Source organism: Telopea speciosissima, chromosome 4 (genome assembly GCF_018873765.1).
Source record: "Telopea speciosissima isolate NSW1024214 ecotype Mountain lineage chromosome 4, Tspe_v1, whole genome shotgun sequence".
Classification (NCBI taxonomy): Eukaryota; Viridiplantae; Streptophyta; class Magnoliopsida; order Proteales; family Proteaceae; genus Telopea; species Telopea speciosissima.
The window spans coordinates 1,932,569-1,953,961 of record NC_057919.1 but is presented as its reverse complement, the minus strand read 5'-3'; the positions used below and the strand labels follow the sequence as shown (position 1 = coordinate 1,953,961).

At 38.2% G+C, this 21,393-nt stretch overlaps 3 protein-coding genes across 3 annotated transcripts; 2 read left to right on the top strand and 1 right to left on the bottom strand.

The window, feature by feature from the left end:
• Positions 1-228: 228 nt before the first annotated feature.
• On the top strand, positions 229-5,329 carry LOC122660486 (lipid phosphate phosphatase epsilon 2, chloroplastic). The gene is made up of 4 exons (XM_043855810.1): positions 229-712; positions 2,020-2,245; positions 4,520-4,593; positions 5,031-5,329. Exons 1-4 carry the CDS (start codon positions 365-367, stop codon positions 5,256-5,258), a joined length of 876 nt encoding a protein of 291 aa, XP_043711745.1. The 5' UTR covers positions 229-364; the 3' UTR covers positions 5,259-5,329.
• Positions 5,330-7,877: 2,548 nt separating this feature from the next.
• On the bottom strand, positions 7,878-8,564 carry LOC122658384 (50S ribosomal protein L31, chloroplastic). Its single transcript, XM_043853316.1, has 2 exons — positions 8,420-8,564; positions 7,878-8,334 (listed from the first exon to the last, which is right to left on the bottom strand). Exons 1-2 carry the CDS (start codon positions 8,483-8,485, stop codon positions 7,996-7,998), a joined length of 405 nt encoding a protein of 134 aa, XP_043709251.1. The 5' UTR covers positions 8,486-8,564; the 3' UTR covers positions 7,878-7,995.
• Positions 8,565-9,444: 880 nt separating this feature from the next.
• LOC122658151 (glucose-1-phosphate adenylyltransferase large subunit, chloroplastic/amyloplastic-like) lies at positions 9,445-20,635 on the top strand. Its single transcript, XM_043853058.1, has 15 exons — positions 9,445-9,499; positions 15,084-15,424; positions 15,685-15,807; positions 16,181-16,354; positions 16,642-16,734; positions 16,845-16,928; positions 17,027-17,082; positions 17,435-17,528; positions 17,944-18,129; positions 18,416-18,496; positions 18,661-18,747; positions 18,825-18,929; positions 19,298-19,404; positions 19,755-19,815; positions 20,299-20,635. Exons 1-15 carry the CDS (start codon positions 9,445-9,447, stop codon positions 20,398-20,400), a joined length of 1,749 nt encoding a protein of 582 aa, XP_043708993.1. The 3' UTR covers positions 20,401-20,635.
• Positions 20,636-21,393: the final 758 nt, after the last annotated feature.

Here is a 21,393-nt window from a genome sequence, read left to right as displayed (position 1 = left end):
TGCACCCCAGCCCAAAATATCATGAAGAGATTCTAGAATAGCAGTTTCTAAGTTGGGTGCATGAAAATTCCCATAGACCCTTCCGATCTACGAGCCCAGGGTTGGGAATCGGGAGTCACGAGTAAGGACTCGCGACCTGAACCTTTCGAGTTTCGATTAGTTCGTGCGACTGTTGGAGTTTTCTGCACCAATCAATCAATCTACCAACTGTGACGAAAAAAAAATCTTCTTTGGCTCGCTGGTGCTGGAGAACGACAAAAATGGTACTTTGTCTCGTTTCATCTTTCTGCTCCCTCACAGTGGTGTGGTGTCACAGTTTCATTGATTTTCACTCGAATCCTCTTTGTTCGAAGCTGAAGTCAAAATGACTGCATCTGCATCTGTAGCTTCGTACAGACTCGTCTTCAGCTTCTGTCCCAGTAATACTTCTCGCTTTAGATCCCTCAAAGCCTTTTCCTCTCCCCTATTCCCCAAGTCAGCTCCACCATATTTCCTTGGTGGGTTTATCTCAAAAAGACCCGTTTCTGAGAGGAATCCGGTTTTGCTACAAGAAAGGATGATAGAAATGGTTAGAACTTCTGCTCATGGAACGAGTGATGGTGATGATGAGGGTGATGGGATAATGGAAAGAGAAGCTGTCTTGGGTAACGTGTCATCTTCGTTTTGTCCGGATATTGTTTCTGGGGGACTGGATACGACTCTCAATCGATTGGTTAGTAGTAGCCTCTGTTTTGGGTTTTAAATTTTCGGTGCTGTTTTATTTTGCTCTTTCCCCCTCTCTCTTTTTCTTCTTCTTCCTGAATTTGTAATTATATTGGATTGACATGTTCTCAACCATCCAAGCTCTATGTCTTCTACTATTATAAATTTTATCTACTAATGGAGTGTTAAGAACTTATTTACTTATTATTACTGAACAAGGTGTTTATCTCTTCTGCTTGTTCACTCTTTTTTGTTTTTTTTTGCTATAATACATGTTAGTAAATCAAATCAGAGGAGAAACTCTGCAAGAAATTTAGGAGAGGAATGTGCATCATAACAAGGAAAAATTTTACAAGAAACTTGGAATCAGCTGCTTCTTTTAACTCATCCAAATTTGTGTCATTTAACCCTTTTATCTCTGGTGCTTTTATTGCTCTTTCTTGTATTTGGTCAAACCATCTCAATGGTCTTCCCTTATCTTGTCACCTATTAGGCTCTTTGTGGTTGGGAGTAAAATTTGTAAGCTGATGTAAACTTAAAACAAAAACAAAATGGAAATTATCCAACTAATACCAGCAAAATTTATGTAACTGACTTGGAAAACTTAGTAGGCACAAAGCCTTGTTGGTACTCTCAAGTTCCTATTATGTTCATTACCATCTGCTATCAATCGTATCCAGTCCTGCCATTCATCGTGCCTGTCCTTTGTGAAATCTTGGAGACTAATACAACTATTGGAATGTCATCCAATATCTGGCTAGCTCATTGTGTTCCCATGACTGAGTTCTGTGGAGCCATATTTGTGAACTATATAGTGTGAATGCTTTGACCCTTCTTAATCTAACCTTAGTGACAACATGAATGTCTTTCTAGCATTCCTCCTTTCAATTCAACTCAACTAAGCCTTACCCGAGCTAATTGGAACTGCCACATTAATTTTGTTTCGTCATTGATGGATGTCTCTCTTGAATCCAGATATTTATAGCATAGGAGGAGCCTGAGCCATTGGCTGGCACTTCAAGGAAACTCTATGAAGGCTTTCAAGTCAATCCTGAAGAGGCTCCCAACTGCTTAGAGAAGCTTGGATGTTGGCTCCAAATTGAACCCCTAATTCAGTTGGGAGCAAAGATCACCCAAACTTTTAACAAGTTCTCTTGAGGGAATAGGATTCTTAAGAGCAACCATGTATGCAGAAATGTATCCCACTTAACTTCACAGCTTCTGCATGGTCATTTAATATGCATTCTCAACTTTGTGGGGTTCTCTATAGAAATCCCTCTATGAATATATTGATTCGTTGTCTTCTTTTGATCGCAGAGCAAGTGGCTAGTCACTGCCATTTTTGGTGTTGTCATCCTTGTTAGGCATGATGCTGAAGCCCTGTGGGCTGCAATGGGGAGTATTGTAAATGTCTTGATCTCTGTTATTCTGAAGCGAATTCTCAACCAAAAGCGACCCATTTCCACGTTGAAGTCTGACCCTGGGATGCCATCTTCACATGCACAGTCTATCTTCTTTGCCGCCATTTTTATAATTCTATCACGTCAGTTCTTCATAATTTCTTCTTGCTTTGCCACTTTAATTTGCCTTGAATCTTGGGGTCTGCATTGCTTTGATTATTCAAATTAGTGAAGTGCCTTTGATGAATGTCCTTGTGGATTATGTGTACATAAGTTAATACTTTAGGTATTTTTGAGTTTTACTTTTTCTTATGATGAATATGGCATAGTGACGCAGGATAGATAGGGATTAGGCCAAATTTTTGGCTTTGTGAAAAAGAAAAGGACCGGGAATGAAAACTAGGGCACAGAAAAGACATATAATAAGATTGATGGGAGAGGAAACAAATTAGGCATACCAGAAAGGATATTAAGGGTTTGGCTGGGGTGGATAGGATAGGGAAAATAGATCGATCTGCTCGATGGTGTAACAGTAATCATGAGAATTAGCCTAGGCTTAGTCGATTGAATGGTAAAAGTAACTAAAAAACAGAATGGGACCACGCCAAGAATGACATTGCCAAAAATCAGATCTAAAATCAAGAATCACAAAATAGAATAGAGGTCATGGAATGGTAATCATGATTCAAGAAACTAGAAAAGGTAAAAAGAACCAAACTCCGATTCCTTTTTTTTTGTTTTTTGTTTTCCAGGTGCAAGAACTGGGCTCAAGCCAACCTTGGGTGAGAAATTGCATCAAGACAGAATAAAGCTCAAGCTTAAGTAAAGATTTTTATTTCAATTTAAAATCATGTTCTCTTTAGAAAAGAGTGGGATAACTTAGCCTCTCTTACTTCTGTTGGAACTCTTCAAAATAGGAAAAATAAAGACTTAAGATGGCCAATCCTCCTCAAAATGATTTCTAACACTAATGGAATTTAAAGCTAAAAGAGTTCCTTGGTAGTATAGGAGAGCATCCCAAGTGATTCAAGCCAGTTAGGACTATTTCCCTTGGGTCCTTCTGGTCCATTCCAAAAGTCCACAAGATTCTCCATTATACTACTGTCTATAGTTTAATTGTGTCAGGCTGTTGAAACAACCCAGATTCTTGGATATTTGGATCTTGACTCAGCCACATATTACAGAGAGACCATCCAAGTGATTCACGTAAGTTAGGACTTTTCCTCTTTGGGCCCTCTGGTCACAAGGTTCTTCATAATACTATTGACAGTTCAAATATATATCCTTAAATAAGTGTTAGACATTTCGTATAATAGCTCTTGGGGGTCTCATACTGCTAATCTGAGCCAATGAGAAACAAGTATCCTGTCCATGAAAATGTTTAGATATGGTTTTTGAAATTCTTGTGTATGAAATTAGCTTGAATTCCATTAAATTTTATTCGATTTTCAGATATTCCTAGTTAAATATTTTCTCAAATTTTTTTTTTTGTGAGGGGGATTGGGAGGGGGTGAGTGTGGAGCCCAATGAGTTCCTACGTCAGTTAGTTGGGATCCCTAATGTCAAACACAATTTGCAATCTTACTATTTGTAGGGCTATATCTTCTATAGATTATTAGTCCTAATGTTTTGTCTCTCTAAATTCAACCTTTGACCCAATTCCTTGAAGGATGCTGTCACTAGATGTGACATCCTATTAAATTAACTGTAACTGGTACCTATAGGTTCTTAATATCATAGTTGTCAAAGCGTCTACACGACCTAAGATGATGGAGGGGGCCTGGATGCAAGGCTACCAAGGCGTTGCTTGACAACTATGCTTAGCATCCGTTATCCTTACATTAGGTTGATCAAAAGGGTTTCAACTCAGTAACAGCCACTAGACTAAATCACTAGTCTTCTAAGGGCTGCAGTTGAAAACTTGACAATAAGCTGTTTATTTTTGGATTTCAACTCAGTATTAGTTGTCCTGTTTTGAATTAGTGAAATAGTCAGTTGAGTGGTGTTCAGCCAGGTGAACTTAGTTGGACTTGAATACACGTTGATGCACTATTTTTCTAATATTTCTGAGTGGTTTGTCACAAGTTGGTCACTTCATTCACTTGGGCATTTTTTTTTTCTGAAGAATATCTATGATATATGTATTATATACTTGTTTTCACCAAAGTGGTAAATTGAGAAGTTATAATATTCTTTTGATCGTCCCTTGTGTTATTCTCAAAATTTATTTAAGGCAACAAGAAAAAAGGGGTTTGGCTATTTTTCTAAATTGAGAAGCTAGATGGATTTGCTAATATTTTGATTACTTTGTTTAGTGTTGAAAGTAGAGCTTAGGTTGCTGTTTTATTAATTAAACATCATTACTGGCAGCTGCACTTATCAGGTGTGATGCTTGGTTTTATCCTTTTCTGTGGCAGTGGTTGAATGGCTGGGGATCAATGAAGTCTCCGTAATTGTTGGAACACTTATATTGGCTTGTGGCTCATACCTTGTAAGTGCCTAACATTGTTTCTTTCGAATTTCTACTGACAAGTGAATCGTTTAATTGGCTTGGGTGGTGGCTTAGCTTTCAGCCCTTTGTATTTGAGCATTTTTGGGGTGTGATGTCTTAGAAGCTGTTTGTGCCAACCTTTCTGCTGCAATTTTGAGCTCAGTTGGTTCAGGCCCAACAAAGAGTTTTTTTCCCCCCCTCCTCTTTTATTTACTTTTGACAAAAGGGAAGGGATTTACAGTAAATGCACATACAAGTACATAAGTACATTCAACAATAATTTTGGAAAGGTGGCTGAAAATGAACCATACTTATGTATCTCTACTTTGCAACCGTAAGGATTGGGTTTTTCACTGATTTTGAAAGCCAGAGATGGTGAAAGCAGGAAAATGAAAGGTGGCTGACACTATCCATTTTATTGTCATCTGTGTTGGCAGTCATGGATTCGTGTGTCTCAACAATATCATACCATCAATCAAGTTCTTGTAGGTGCCGTCTTGGGGTGTATTTGCTCCATCTTGTGGTTTTGGTCATGGGATAAAATTATTCTCAAAGCATTTATTTCTCTGTTGTGGGTTCGGGTGGTTGTTGTACTTGTGGGTTCTGGATGTTGTTTGGCCTTCTTTATATATATAGTTCGATACTGGCTTACAGAAGAACAGTGATATTGTTTATATGATTCAAAAACTGTAAATTGATATTTGTCACCACCATCTCGGTGTTGATATTTCCAGGAGATGCATTTGGAAATTGGAAACAAGATGGTTTCAAATTACCAATCCAAAAATCATAAAAATAAAACAAAGATTTACCTTGCAGGGAAGTGTGCAAAAAGTTCTGCATGACATGTTGCTGTTTGGGAAACCCAAATTATGTGCAGGCAAGAGCTGAACTAACATTTACTGCACTTCCACATTCATCATAAAAGAAATCTTTGCTGAAGATACAGGTACTGTTCTGTTGCTTACAAAACCCAGTTAACCTCCGACTGAAAATTTCAGTTTATTTTCCAGACCTAAGGTGAGGCTGCTTCTTTTTGTTTTTTTCAAATTGGTAAGGAATAAGGATATGACAATACCTGTTTTTATTAAAATAAAAAAAAAAAAAAGGTACTCTGGGCCTGATGTATATCTTCGATACCCTGCCACTCTTAAGTTTCTAATGGATTCTTAGAGAAGTGCACCTCAGATTCCTTCAACACTGGCATCCAGAGCACAGGAGATCTAAGAACCCGTAACATTTTTATACGAATAAGAGAAAGGTCCCAACCTAGAATTGTGGGAAAAAGATGTCCATGGTGTTCATCAAAAGCCAAAATAAACATATAAGGAGGGAGGGTTGCAAGTGTAGCACTTGAAATCTTGCACACTAAGGGTGGGAAGTACTGGACCTGATATCCAGCTGGGTTAGAACTATGCTTCTTTTATTATCTGTGATCTGTTGTTTATTGCATCTCGATTCAGACTGGAATTTTGGATCACTGGTGATCGGCCTTTACAGTACATCTCTAGTACATGATTTCATTTCAAATTAAAAGTTTATGCTAGCATGGCCGAATTTGGGAACCATAAATGGGAGGAAGCAGTTTCCCTTCACCCACGATGAAGTAGGTATTCCTTCACCATGGGTGGGGCATTTTAAACATTCATTCATGGAGAAGGAAAAAACACATGAAGAGAAGGCATTTCATCATTTATTATCCAACTTTCTTTGATGGTCAAAATCTCATACAGGTTTAGGTTTACCCTCGAAATCATTTTAAGAGATGACGGTATGCTTTGTACTCAAGTATCAGGTGATATGTACTGTTAAAGAGAAGAAGAACAGAAGGATGCTCCAACTTGTTAGCGCTTCTTTACTGGAAATCTCTGGTCTTCAAAAAAATAATAATTAAATATGATAAAATTTTAAGTAAGTTACACTATCATGAATTCATGATTACCCTTCCCCTCCTTTTACTTGCAACCAGATCGAGCCTTCAGTTCTTCATTGAGAGTTCTTTCCAAATCCATGTCCACATATATTTAATTGCAGTGCACTGTAGTATGGGAATATTTTTCGGAAGCTACTCAACTTTCCAAGTTTTCCTGGTGGTGGAGCTCTTTTGCTTCCATTGTAATTTTATAAAAAAAATCTCCTCTTTCCCAGGGCAACGTTATGAAATAGCTGCTTGGACTCTGTCACTCACCCATGAAGCCACCATGTGCCCGTTTCTTGACCCATTTTATAAATTCATAATCAAGCATGGGTAATAGATTTGTACAATGCCAGCTTGAATTGTATACGGCACCCTTACTCAGATAATTAAAGCACTACCCTGTAAAATGTCTCATACACTCTTCTTATTTTAAGTGTTTTTCCATAATCATCCTCTTCCAAGGCATGAAACTGTTCACCGATCGTTTAGCTAACCCTCTCCCATGAAACATATACCAAAAATTTTTCCCTCTTTTTTCCAATTCCAAAACGCCTTCTAGACCCATATTGTATTTGAGAAAGCATACCAAACACAGGCTAAAATTTCAAACCTGAAGTTATTGCACGATTATCATTCATTCACTCTCTTCTTCAGAAGCTAATCAGATTTCTCTTGGAGTCCTAAATGCTAAAAGCTTTTACTTCCGTAGAGCAGATTGTTTTGATAGTTTAATCAGGTTGATCTACTAATGTCAATTTCCATTTTCCAGCAGGCAAGCATGAGCAAGCTAGCGGTTCGTAACGTTACTGGTTGATGTATCTACATAAAAACTCGCAGTATGAATCAGGGTTTTAAGAATTGGGAGTCAGATCGGTGAATCACCGATTCAGATCGAAATCAACCATAACGATCCCGATTTTCACCATGACGCATCCACACCCTAGAAATTCCCTGTTTTTTGGAACTGAGGACCGATTCAAGGGTTCTTGAACACCGATTCCATTCCCGATTCTGTGTTTTAAAACCCTGGTATGAAGTATGAACTCTAAGACGACTCCATTAAAACTGACAAGTTAAAGCTAAATCCACCAGAGGTAATCATACCAAGCGCGACCTCCGCCTCTGAAGTAATGAAGATCCATTCAATCCCAATCCCTTAGTTTCGAGTATCGACTAATACTAATAACTTGGAACAGCTTGATTTCGCAACTCTTTTGAGGATGAATTGATTACGTTAATGGCTCAATTCAAGATTAAAGACTGAAAATTTTAAAATTCACAAGTAGGTTTAGGTCTGACACACACAATAAAGGCCCTTTCTTTCTGATCCTTGCAACCTATCTACCGCAATCGACAGTAGCTACCATCTTGGAGTTCAAATCAAAGGACACTTAACAATGCACAATTATGAATTCATGGTATTACTTTCGAAATCATAGAAAGTGAAAGCTGGAAAGAAAGCCCTAATTCTATATACTGACTATTTATTTCTTCTTTCCCTTGCCAGCACCAGATTTGGAGCGCTTCGAGGGGAGGATGATCTCACCGTACTTGAGGACGGGGATCTCCATGATCTGGGAGAGCTCACCGTACTTCTTGCGGAACTTCTCGACCTGGTCGGCATCAACGACCACACCCGACCGGTTGCCCAGGTAGAATGGGTGGTTTCCCGACCACACGTCCACCATGTACTCCTTCTGGGTACCTCCAGTGGTCATCACCAGCTCTCCATTGCAGTACACCTTGGCATCCTCGTAGAATTCTGGATGAATGTCCTTCTTCCTGCACGTCCACTGCGGCCGCGCCTTCGTCTCCTTCTTCACCTGCCCACCATCCCAAGAACAATATCACCTCTGCCAAATCAAAATTTCCAGTTTTTAATTTGCTAAAACTTTTGATAAAGATTACCTTCACCGGAAGGATGCAGGGAGAGGGTTTTCTTTGGAGGAATGTGTTGGTTACGCTTAGCGCCATTTTTTTTCCTTCTCTCTCCGGTAGCCACTACTCAGAACTCAGAAGATACGAGACAGATGGCTCTTATCCTTCCTTCCCGAAGAGGCCAAAACTTGTGACTTCAGTGTTTTCTTCTCCGTCGATTTCTTCGAATTACGAATATACCCCTTTGACCAGGCTAATTTCGGCCCAGGCCTGGCCCACTAAGAACCGGCTGGTTCCGGATCAGCCCGTCCGTTGTGGGCTTGTTGGAGCTTTAAAATGCTCCAAACGAATATTATTAGGGTTTCTTTGAGCGCCTCTCCTCTTTTCTCCTTGTCCTCCTCCTCCGTGCTAGACGGTTTTACTTCTCTCGTCGGAGACTTCACAGCTCGCACTACTTCAATCAGATGGTAAACATTATACCCTTTTGCTCCTGATTCAGCTAGTTTTTCTGTTGTGTTTGGTTTAAACAAGTAATGGGCTCGACTCATGCGAATCTTCTTGTGTTTGTTTTCAGGCGCCAAAGAAGGAGAAGGCTCCTCCTCCATCTTCCAAGCCCGCTAAATCTGGCGGTGGTAAACAAAAGAAGAAGGTCAGAAACAAACTTTTATCTCCTTTTGCCCCTGTCCCATGATTTCTTTCGCTTTGTTTCTCAGTATTAAAGTTCGTTTACGCTATCTCGTTTGATTGGTTTATCAATCTCAATATTTTTTCTTAGTCATCTCTGAGTATTCGTAGCGGTCATGGATTCATTAGTTGGAACTCCATATTTGTTCTATTTCTTTCCCTTTGTTTTTTTCCAATGCTTTCCCCTGTTGGGTTCTTCCTGAGTTCGCTGGTTTCCCAAAACCCTTATATAGGTTTTTTAACTAAGTTGAAATTACTCCATTGATTTGGATTCCTTCTTATTACTGTTTTATTTTATGTTATACAGAAGTGGAGCAAGGGAAAACAGAAGGAGAAGGTGAACAACATGGTGTTGTTTGACCAGGGTAGCTATGACAAGCTCCTTTCTGAAGCACCTAAATACAAGCTCATCACTCCTTCCATTCTGTCTGACAGATTGAGGGTAATCCTGTTTCCTTTTATCAATCAGTGGCTTAATATCTGCAATTCCTTGTTTACTAGATCTGATGATCTAGTCAAATTATTATTCTGAAATCGAATATTACCTTATTGGATCTACGCTAGTTGTATGGTTCACATTAAAAAGCATGCTATTGATAGTTAAGTGTCACGATCATAGTGATTAGTTGTGATTGCTCTTGCTTTCAATATTTAACAGGTAAGAGGCCCTAGGTTCTATTATTGGTGATAGTTATGGTTCTATATAAGTATCTAGTTAAATGCAAATGGATGCTTGAATTATTAACTTTGCTTAGATTCAAATCTACTTTCTACCACCTATATTATGTTATGGCTTTAGCATAAAAATACTTCAACTGTTCATAAAACACTTTCATTTTGAGAATTAAGGCAAAAAAAACAAGAAGATCATGAGCCTAAAGCTGGTGATTGAGGAAGTTGAGGTTGCCTTTTGGTTAGGCTTCACAGAGGTCTTCTGTCCTGATGGTGGTACACATTGCTTGTGGGGTTAATGGTGTGACAGAGAGGTTAATGGCTACAGTGCAACTGATATTGAAGTGTTAGAAATTGATAGAACACTGAAGCACGGATTTGGTCATCATCCTGGGAACACTTGGTAGGCCTATATTGATGATGTATGTGTTTCTGGGGTGGCGTTCACTTATCTTTTCACCCACTTGGCAAGGTTCGTTTCTAAAGGCTCATTGTGAGAGGAACAGTACTTCATTGACTATTCCAGGTGGCTAATCATTCTGATGGAGTTTAGTGAAGCCTTTCAATCCTGGATAAACCTTTTCATTTGTCTGTAGTTTATAACTTCTGCGTGCTAATTTTTTTTCTTTGCTCCTTTAATAGTAAATTGATGCCCCTTGGGAAATGTTTCTACATGGTAAAGAGATGGTCTTGTCAGGTTGTTGTCATTTACCTTTTGAAAGAACAGGGATTTCACATGCTCCATTGGCTCATGAGGGGCTAAAAGTTATTTTGGCTTTGGCATGAAGGAAAGTGGAAGCATCTTATCTCTTGTATGCTAAGGATGTTTGAAATCCTATGTGTGGATTAATCTGATTTAATTATACCTGTTATTGGTTTCTCAAGCTTTTCAAAATGATCATGGTGTTGAACATTAAGATCTAATCATAGTGAAGTAAAAGAAAAATGTTATGTTGCACATTAATCTACTCTATGTATTTTGTCCAACAATATAGTTAGACTTTGTTGAGCGTACTCGCATGGATTTGCATTAGGTTTTTATGTTTCACTTTCAGTTTCGTACTTAATTTCTTACTGTTTAGGTCACTGCTTTCTCCTCCTACCACTAAAATATTTTAAGATTTACCTGTTTTGTGTATTGTAAACCTTTTTAACAGCATGATTGTTGATATTAGTCTGGATTTGAGAGGTAGGTGGTCAAAATTATACAATGGAATAGCTTGTGTACCAGAAATTGTGTAAATCACACTGCTCGGCATTTCCATAATTTATTACCTGTTGAAAGAAAAGATGTATTTTGTAGCTTTGTAAGAGGTTGGGCCATGTTTCAATTATAGGCCTCGTATTTGTAATTAATTGCTACTGCTTGAGATTTTAATGATTGAACCCCATTTTCTTTGATAGTATTTTATTTTCATTAAATTTGGCAGAAGCAAATTCATCGTGTTTGCTTACTTTTTTTCTTCTTTTTTTTGTGTTTGCCAGATTAATGGGTCACTTGCCCGGAGAGCAATCAGGGAACTGATGTCAAGAGGCTTAATAAGGATGGTATCTGCTCATTCAAGTCAGCAGATATACACTAGAGCAACCAACACTTAAATTTTCTCTTTCTGGTCCTTTTGAGACATCAAAATTTTGCTTTTAGATTTTCTCTTTGTTAAATTTTGCTTTAGCTTAAGTTTCTTTTTCCCTTATTCATTGGCTACAAAAAGGTGGAAACATTTTGACTTCTTGTTGCTGGAAACAAGAGCTCCTGCTTATCATGTTGGATCATGTTGTGGTGGGAACCTTTACATTGAACTTATTATGATTTCCAGTGAGGTCTCATTACTTGATACTTGGCATGCATTTAGGTGATTTTGTGTCAATGGTCTTTACTCTCTTCTGGTGTTTTTACAAGTCTTCTACGATGTATCAGTTTGTAGGTTCTTTAACCACCACACTTTCCTCCTCCCCCCTCCGGAAAAAAAAAAAGAAAAAAGTTTCATGATTTTTTCTCCTATCGAGTCTGGTGGTGTAGCATTCAGACAAAGGAGTGCATGAAACTACTGCCCCACTCATCGTGAAACCAAAATTGTCATCCATATTGAAGCCTTGTGCACACTAGTACAGGAACCGCACAACCAAGTAATGATCTCTGGCCTTTTATTTAAAGTTTTATTTTAAAACCATTGTCTTTTAGATCATCAACTGATGTATCGCATCTATATTCCACCAAAGATTCACAAATAAAATTACCTAACACCTTGTATCCCCTTTCTAATATCACCCCCAAAAAAAAAAAAAAACGCCTCTACATGCAAACGTAGACATTTTGGTCTGAAAATCATAATTGGATTAGTTAAATCAGTTTATTTGGATCGGATTTGGCTGAAATCGTTCTCGACTCCAGTTGATTTGGATCAAAATTGGTTGCGACGGATTTAGATTTGACATGGTCAATTGTTGGTCCCTAACTTTAGAATCGTTGAATTGTCATATCTGAGAGCTGATTCTAGGATTCTCTAGGATTAATTCCATTCAATTCTGATCCAATTCGAATTGAAAACGGCAAGAACTAATCCAATCCCTGTGTTTTGGTTTCAAGAACACTTAGAAATTTGGTTTAAGGCATATATTTGCTGATTTCAGCCTATTTTTCATTGATTTTAATCAATTCAGATCTGGATCCTATGGAAATCATTTAATTTGAATTGAAATCTGCTGGATTAATTTGAATTCTGATTCTAAAGTTGTGTTTAGAATGTATTTTAGGTCAATTTTGCATTTTCAAACAATTTTTATATTATGAAATTGATCTAGAATGCATTCTAAGAATGAATACCAAACGCAGCCTAAGTTTTTAAACCCTGTACCGAACGTAACTCAATAACTCAGATGCATTAATTAAAGATTTATTTACCTTTGGCTGCTCTTTGTTTTCATATACAAACGGTGTGGCCATGTGGTGAGGAGTGGAGGGGGGGGGGTTGTAGGACATTAGGACCACCGACTGCTCAGCTACACAGAGGCAAAGGTGACAATGCAAAATGTGTTATTAAAATGCCAAGTGTTCGGCCACAAACGCAGAAGCCATCCATGTCCATCCAATTTGAATCATTTCTATAGTTTTTGTATTAATTTGTTGGTGGGCGGATTGGGTCATGGGTGTGGAGGTTGTCGTGTACCTCTAGATTGGAATCTATGGTCCCCATGTGAAATGATTCTGGGAAATTGGAAAAAGAGGTAGCAAGACTAGGACTATATTGGTCAATGGGACTATATATATTGGATTAATAATTATTATATTATTAGAGTAGGACATTGTTGAAGAAAACTTGATCCTCAATTAATACAGTCTTAAACTACTTGCCAATCAACTTTTGATGTCATACATCAATCACCCTTCAGGCAGCACTTTGACAGTTAGGTTGTATCTTTGTGATTTGCATTTGATGATGAGATGGAAAATTTTTTTTTATATTAAACTGAGAGAATAAAAGATCTAGCTTTGGTTGCTAAGCTACGGGGCAAAGCTTAAGATTTGGGTTGGGAGAGCATATCACTATGATGTTAGAGGGTAGTTTTGTTTTTTTTTTTTACCAAAAAATAGAGGGTAGTTTTCTTCCAATGAGGGGGGGGGGGGTGAGAGTGAATCATCCACTAGGGGATTTTAATGAGAGAGACTGTGAGGTCCATGGGTGGGAAATAAGAGGATACTGGCAAGCTTTTTCTCGTAAGGTGGATTTTGGTGCATCAGCAAGTTTGATCCATTGCGACCTAGAGGTTATCGGTTCAAGTTAGACAATAAGCCCTTCACAAAGCAGGGGTAAGACTAAGTTTATTACGATTTTGCCCAAATTTTGTAGTGGTGGGAGTCTCATGCACTGAGTACACCATTGTTATATTATGACAAGAGAACTTACTTCAATGGGGGGAGAAAGAAAATCCACAATAATTGTCATTATTGCTTCTCCTACTAGTTGAAGATTGAAAATACTCATTCCTTTAAAGTTCAAGGTGAAGAAAATTTTCCTCACTCATGGAGAGTTCAAATCTGCTACTCACATGGGGATAGGTGGGAACAGATCTAAACCCTCCATCCCACCCATCTCCGTGTGGGTAGTTGATCCAGATTCCATCATGGAGTAGGGTTCATCTACCATCGTAGGGTCACCATTACTCTCCTCCTTTGCTATGATAAGATGATAATGCGTCCTCCATTGTCCTCCATTGTCCTCCATGTCTATCGTAAGTCAGCCAGACCCACCAGGAAAAAGAAATCGTCCTTTGCCGTCAGTGAAGGGAAACTTTCTATCTTTTGGTTTTTTTTTTTAAATTCATCAGATGATCAGAGAGAACCACATCAGGTCCAAGTTGAGACTCGAGAGTGAGATGGATGGAACAAGATTCTCTCCAGCGGCCCAGCACGCGCCCAGCCGTCGGATGCGCAGGGGCGCTGTAGAGGTTCCGGTTTCGGACAGAGGCGATGCTAATATTATAACCCTATGATAGCGACCGCCATGTAAGCTGTAGTCTGAATCTCATCTATCGTCAAAGCACTCACTCGGATTTCTACTCCATTCACTTTCAAATCCCCATACAAACCTCTAATTAATTATACATTTATGATTAACTCATTTTTTTTAAAAATTTGTTGAAAGCATTTTTAACTCTTATTACGTACAGTTTAAGAACAGAATATATAGATCGACCATTCCTAATCTCAGATTTACTCAAAGAATAAACGAATAAAAACAATGGGAGGCTTTCGATTTAATTTTGTGTTATTTTCTGTCCCGAAAAGGACGGAAGTTTGTCTTCAAATAGAGTTTGCCCTCCCCAAATCCCAAGTGCCCAAGTGGCTGCCATCGATGTCTGTGGTGTGGCGGAACTAGTTGCAGCATAGACCGGTTACCAGCAAACGTTGAAAGTTACAGAGAGAGACAGAGAGAGAGTCTTAAAGGCTTTCTCGTGCCCAGGACTCACAGTCACAAGCCCATAAAACTAACCACCGGTTCCACATTCACGCATTTGGTCCGTAAAGTGAAGGCACTCCACTCCGATTACGTTCCTAACAAAATACCCATTCCCCTTCTCCTGAAGTCTTGGTGATTCCCATCATCTTTGATTTTCTTTCTTTTCTCTCACAATATTTTTAGGACTGAACCTATATCTTATTGATGAGTCTTTTACCTGTATCTTTCTTGTGTTTTTAAGGACCCTTTGCCCCCCCACCCCACCTCCGTTTTTTTTTTAATATCATTCCAAGTGACATCTGGAATCTCTGATTTTTTCTTTTTTTCATTTTAAAACTTCTCCGTTGTCTGTGTTGAGAGATCCTACTTTACTGGGCTAGGTCCATTAGGCTTTTTTAACCTTTGGCTTCTTTTTCTTAGTACTTTGATTCCCTCCTCCGGGCTTCTTGTTTCCAAGGATCGTACTAACAGTGAAGCTACTGCGATAATGGATTCTTGCTCTGTGACCTTGAAGGCCAATGCTCCTGTGGTGCGAGTTGGCAAAGGAGGTTTCAATGATGGACGTCATGGATTCTGGGGAGAAAGGATTAGAGGGAGTCTTAAGAACGGATTTTGGGATATCAAGTCGACGAAGAGTTTGAGGACTGAAAATGCGGGTAGAAAGATCAAATCTGGTGTTGTTTACTCTCTTCTTACAGCTGATGTCAACAAAGAGGCTCTGGTAATTCATCCTATTCTCCTCCTTCAATAAGCTAATGCGCAAATATTGCTTTTATACATGAATTTATCACTAATAACCAACCATTTACAAACTCTACTCAAGCTTCAAAATTCCCAGTAAGGGGTGATCCTTGTTTTTTTCATGGGTTGTTTGTAAAATTCTTCTAGTTTGTGATTCTGTTTTTGGTTTTCCATTTTGTTGGAATAATTTTTTGATACTCTCTCTCTCTCTCTCTCTCTCTCTATTTTTTTTCATCTCAGACCTTTCAAGCACCGGTATTTGTGAACTCGAAAGGAGACCCCAAGAACGTAGCTTCTATTATATTGGGTGGAGGGGCCGGGACTCGTCTTTTTCCTCTTACCAGCAGAAGAGCCAAGCCAGCTGTAAGAAAAATACTTCTAGATGCTTCTGTCCTTGAAATATTTTGATCCATTGTGTTTGATTAGTTCAACCTGTTATGTGTGTCTCGAATTCTTGCACTCGCTCTGACATTTTTGGTGGTGTGTGAACCACGTTAAATCTCTGTGTCATCTTTGCTCTGTTTTGTTTCTGTTTGTGTTTCTTTAGTGTTTGTGTTTGATTAGTTCAACCTTTTAGATGAGTTGTAGTAGGTGTCTCTAATTTTGGATAAGTACAAGCCTGATGGGTGACATGCGCTTCCCAAGTGGCAGGTCTTTGTTCAGAAGATTATATTGGTGATTGTTGTTGATGAACTTAATTTCTGAAAGACTTAAATGATTTATGTTTTATTTGCAGGTTCCAATTGGGGGTTGCTACAGGCTTATTGATATTCCTATGAGCAATTGCATAAACAGTGGCATCAACAAGATTTTCATCCTGACCCAATTCAACTCTGCCTCCCTCAATCGTCACATTGCTCGCACATATAATTTCGGGAATGGTGTGAACTTTGGGGATGGTTTTGTAGAGGTATTGATTCGTTGCTTTATGCTCAATTCTGAAAATGGCAAGAGAGATCTAGTTTTTATTTTATTTTGATGAAATACGTTACTTCAGCAATGTCTTGATCAAAAGGGAAAAGTAAAGCTGAAATTTGTCTTATAAAGGCTAAACCTGGGTGCTTATTGCCTATAAAAGTTCTCTCAGGAAATTTTATTCAATACTTTTATGAATTTAAAAATAACAATTTTCATCTAACATTCATTTTTCCCTTTGTTGATAAATTTAAATCATTTTTTTGTCTTTCTTGAGAACAGGTTCTGGCCGCCACTCAAACGCCGGGAGAAACAGGAATGAAGTGGTTTCAAGGAACAGCTGATGCCGTTAGGCAATTTATGTGGGTGTTTGAGGTTGGTACCTGGAATTTCGATTAACACCAACAGAATCTGCTAGCTGAAAACTTATAACAGAAATATGTTTCAAGCAAATAGTTCTGATACAGTTTGATTACTTCCTGTAGGATGCCAAGAACAAGAATGTTGAGCATATTCTGATATTGTCTGGTGATCATCTTTATAGGATGGACTACATGGACTTTGTGCAGGTATCCCTTTCCTTTCATCAGTTGTAAAAATATCTTTGTGATACTTTTACATGTTTGAGAACTTTACTTATAGTATATATATATATTTGAATTTGCAGAAGCATATTGACACAAATGCTGATATTACAGTTTCTTGTGTACCCATGGATGACAGGTAAAGCTGTTGTACTTGTTATCCTTCAATACAAGGCTTCAAAGTATTCCCCCTTTTATGCTAATGGTTAGTCTGGTTAGATTCCCAGATCATGTGGGGTACCAAGGATGGGAATATCGAGTTTGTTGAATTGGGATTTTTCATATCAACTAATTCTATTTAAGTAAGCCAAGCATGGGCATGAATGGTTAAAAGAGAGAGGCTGACCCATCCCGTTATCAGATTATGTATTAGCTTATATGAAAATTGTGAGGTCGAAGGCTTAGAATTGTGATTATGTTAAATGTTTTTGTTTTTCCCCCTTGCTCTTTTTTTCTGGAGTTTCATCTCAAGTTGGTCTATCATGCTGCAGCCGTGCATCAGATTATGGATTGATGAAGATCAATAACACTGGACGCATCATCCAATTTGCTGAGAAACCCAAGGGTTCCGACCTAAAAGCAATGGTTCATTTCTCCACCCCTCTTTTCCTTTTGTGAAAATTACCAAGTTTCTTAATATAATGAGAAAATTGAGAAGCAGATTAGTATAATAGTCTCATATGAGCTATATTTATATTACATCCTAGCTAGAGTTTAAACAGATTTTGTTTCCTTAATAAGTACCAAAAATTTATCTTTATTCTTTATCAAGGAACAATTTATCGAGTAATAAATACTAATTTTACAAAAAGTTTGCTCAAATTTTCTTTGAACATTTCCTAGGAATTACTACTTCCGTCAGTAAATGTATTTCTTTGCAACTATGCTCCTGTCAAAAATTAAACACCGGCTCAACCGCCATTACTTGGATGACTTATCATTATCCACCTTGTACTAAATGATTCTAATCTAATTAATAATCTTTCTTGGTGCACCGCAGCAAGTCGACACCACTATTCTTGGGTTGTCTCAGCAAGAAGCCATGAAATCTCCGTACATTGCATCAATGGGAGTATATGTATTTAGAACAGAGGTTCTATTGAAGCTTTTGGCATTGAAATATCCCACATGCAATGACTTTGGATCTGAAATCATTCCATCTGCTGTGAAGGAGCACAATGTCCAAGTGAGTTCTTTCTTCAATACTATAGGTCATACTATTTGGTGGGCAAGCTTAAGTATGCAAACCTTGACCTTGACAGCAGGGTGGGAAAGTTTAAGTAATGCTTGAGGAAATAAGACCTTGAGATTTAAAAACTGGGTACTTATGGTTGAAGCTGAATTATGTTTTGAGTCTTTTTCATGCTCCTTATGCATTTCTTTATTTTTAATACTCCTGCATGCATATCTACCAATGTGCAATGTGATTAAGGTATGAATCTGATGAGTCTTTGAATGCTTCATCTTGACAGGCATATTTATTCAATGACTATTGGGAGGACATTGGAACAATCAAATCATTCTTTGATGCTAACTTAGCCCTCACAGAGCAGGTCCTAGTGTTTTTTATCTGATGCAGTTAAGCCACCAAAAAAGTGCATTGTTTGCAATCTATATTGGAAGTAGACAACATAGAATTCTGATGTCCACTATTTTGCTCTTTTCTGCATGGTTTAATAGCTGACATCCTTAAACTTACACTTTATCTTTGATCCAGCCTCCCAAGTTTGAGTTCTATGATCCAAAGACACCTTTCTTCACATCTCCTCGATTCTTGCCACCTTCCAAAGTTGACAAATGCCGGGTATGATGATGTATGTTGGATCTGTCTGATGATTCAACTTTAGTTCATGTTTCTCAAGGTTCAGTTGGCTCATGCAGATTTTGAATGCAATTATTTCTCACGGGTGCTTCTTGAGGGATTGTAGTGTTCAAAACTCTATAGTGGGTGTCCGCTCACGTTTAGAGTATGGTGTTGAGCTTCAGGTAATCCTACCATAGTTCATATGCAACTTTTTCTTCCAAAACTACAGTTCATGCACCGTTCTTTTCTCTGCCTGTCAAGGCCAAGAGAAACTGTAAGTGCAAAGCTTCTCTCAGTTCTGTTTCTGATGAAAGGCTGAATCCAACAGTAGGCAGGTTTCATTATACCTATGCAAGAACAGTCCCACTTGACGACATAAAACCTATGTATAGCAAGACAATTACTGTCTGCTATATGTTGAATTGTCTATACGGAGATGATATTGCAGGATGAGTGCAGCTATTTCCAATATGGAAGAACACTTCTAACAAATTTTTATTTTTTTTGTTTTGGGGGTGGGATGGTGGGAAATGCATTGCTTCATGTTCAGGATACTATGATGATGGGTGCAGACTATTACCAAACTGAATCTGAAATTGCATCTCTGCTGGCAGAGGGAAAAGTTCCAATCGGCGTTGGACAGAATACCAAGATTAGGTGAGAATCTACACCTGCAAATGTCTATTCTTAAAATACTCAATCAGGGACTACTACTTGGAAGTTTTGGTGTTAGATCTGCATTATGGATTTGTTGACCCCACATTGTATGGAAAATATTTGATTGTTTGTAATTGTGACACTACTCTGGGAAAAAACATGCCAGAGGAATGAGTAGGTCCTCCAAACCCAACAAATGGGATCTAACAGTTGCATGTTATATGCTTAATGTGTATAGAGTCATGGACATGATTTTTTGACTGATTCCAGATGCATGCATACATGCAAGAGAGGTGGGGGTTGCAAATTTTCTAAAAGTGTCCCTTGATTTTTTTTTTTCTTTTTTTTAGGAATTGCATAATCGATAAGAATGCCAAGATAGGAAGAGATGTGGTCATTGCAAACCAAGATGTAAGTATTGTTATCTCAACAAGAATTTCTTTTTATTTATTTATTTATTTTTGGTCTCGAAAGCAAAAGGAAATTTTAGAGGCCTAAAGCAATTAGATTTATCTTACTAAAATGCAATATGAAAATTTGGAAAACAACTTGCAATTTCTTTTCTAGATGTTGCTCTCTCCCTCCCAAAAAACAAAAATGGTGGCATCTTGGTCAATGATATGATTGCCACCCAGGGTGGACATCACCCCACCCCCCATCTTTCAGCTGGGTTCTCTTCCTCACTCAGTCTTGCCCAAATATTTTATGTTTTCATGTACCATCAATTAAAAAAAAATACAAATAGCAGATAGATACAGAATAAGTTTTATAATAAAGTCTGGTTTTCCAGGGTATTTTTCCATTGAAACGAATGGAGCCTTAAGGAACAAATAGTTGATCTTGTGAGTAACACTGGTTCATTTTGATAATGTATGTACATATACCATTTCTTAGGATGTTCAAGAAGCAGATAAGCCAAATGAAGGATTCTACATAAGGTCTGGAATCACTGTTATATTGAAGAATTCAACCATTAAAGATGGCACAATCATTTAAAGTCTTCAACATCCCCATGGATTTTCTCATTGAAGATGAGTTTGGAGTGTACGGATAGAGCTGTTGGAGGAAGCTTGGAGGTTTCAGCTTTATGTCACTTGAAATAAGATGGACTCTGTGCCATTCTCTTGTGTATATAAAGAGATCCCTTTTTGCTAGAAGAGCTTTCGATGATTGTACTAGACTGGTTATGTTACTGAATAAGAATGAGGACTGCAGCATGCTTGCTTTCTTTGAATAGTTGTATCTTATAGTGCTATAGCCTTTGGCTCTTGATCATTAATTTGTAGTGACAGCTTTTGATCATCTATAGCCTTCTCTAGATTCAGTAACTCATATTGAATTTAAACAGGTCAATGTCGTACATGGATATGAATCAAAATCAAAGACATTCACCCATTGAAGTGAACTGCCAAAGAGAACTAATTCAAATGAAATCTAAGAATTGGATTTGCAATTATTTTATGATTCTTCACTCTTTTTTTTTTTTCTGTTTTATTCCACAATCAGTCTGATCTGGTTCACTGGTTGAGTGACCTGCTCGTACCAGGTTGATCACTGGCTGGGTTTGAAAGATTTTGCATACCCAAATGGAAGGTTCAGGAAAAAACCCCAGCACTGTATACGATTTGGCGGAGCGTCTTGCCCTAGTGGGGGTAAGGCCGTCATTTATTGCTTTGCTGTGTCTTGACAGTATGATCCTGCCGGGCAGCTCCGCAGTAGAGGATCTGAATCCGGATCCAAATTGACCCAAAACCCAAATGCAGCATTTTGATTCGTAGGTCTCTCTCTCTCTCCATGAATCTTTTTCTATCTCCACTGCAACTTCTCAGAAAAACCCACTGCCCCTTCTCAACCCTTTTTGTCTCCCAAATGTCTACTAGCCTTATTTCTCAGAAGACTTGTCTCCTCTCCTCTTCTTTCCAGCCTTGATCGATCAAACCCAAAAGGCAAAAACTGAATGAAAATAGAACCCAGAAACGGATTTTAATT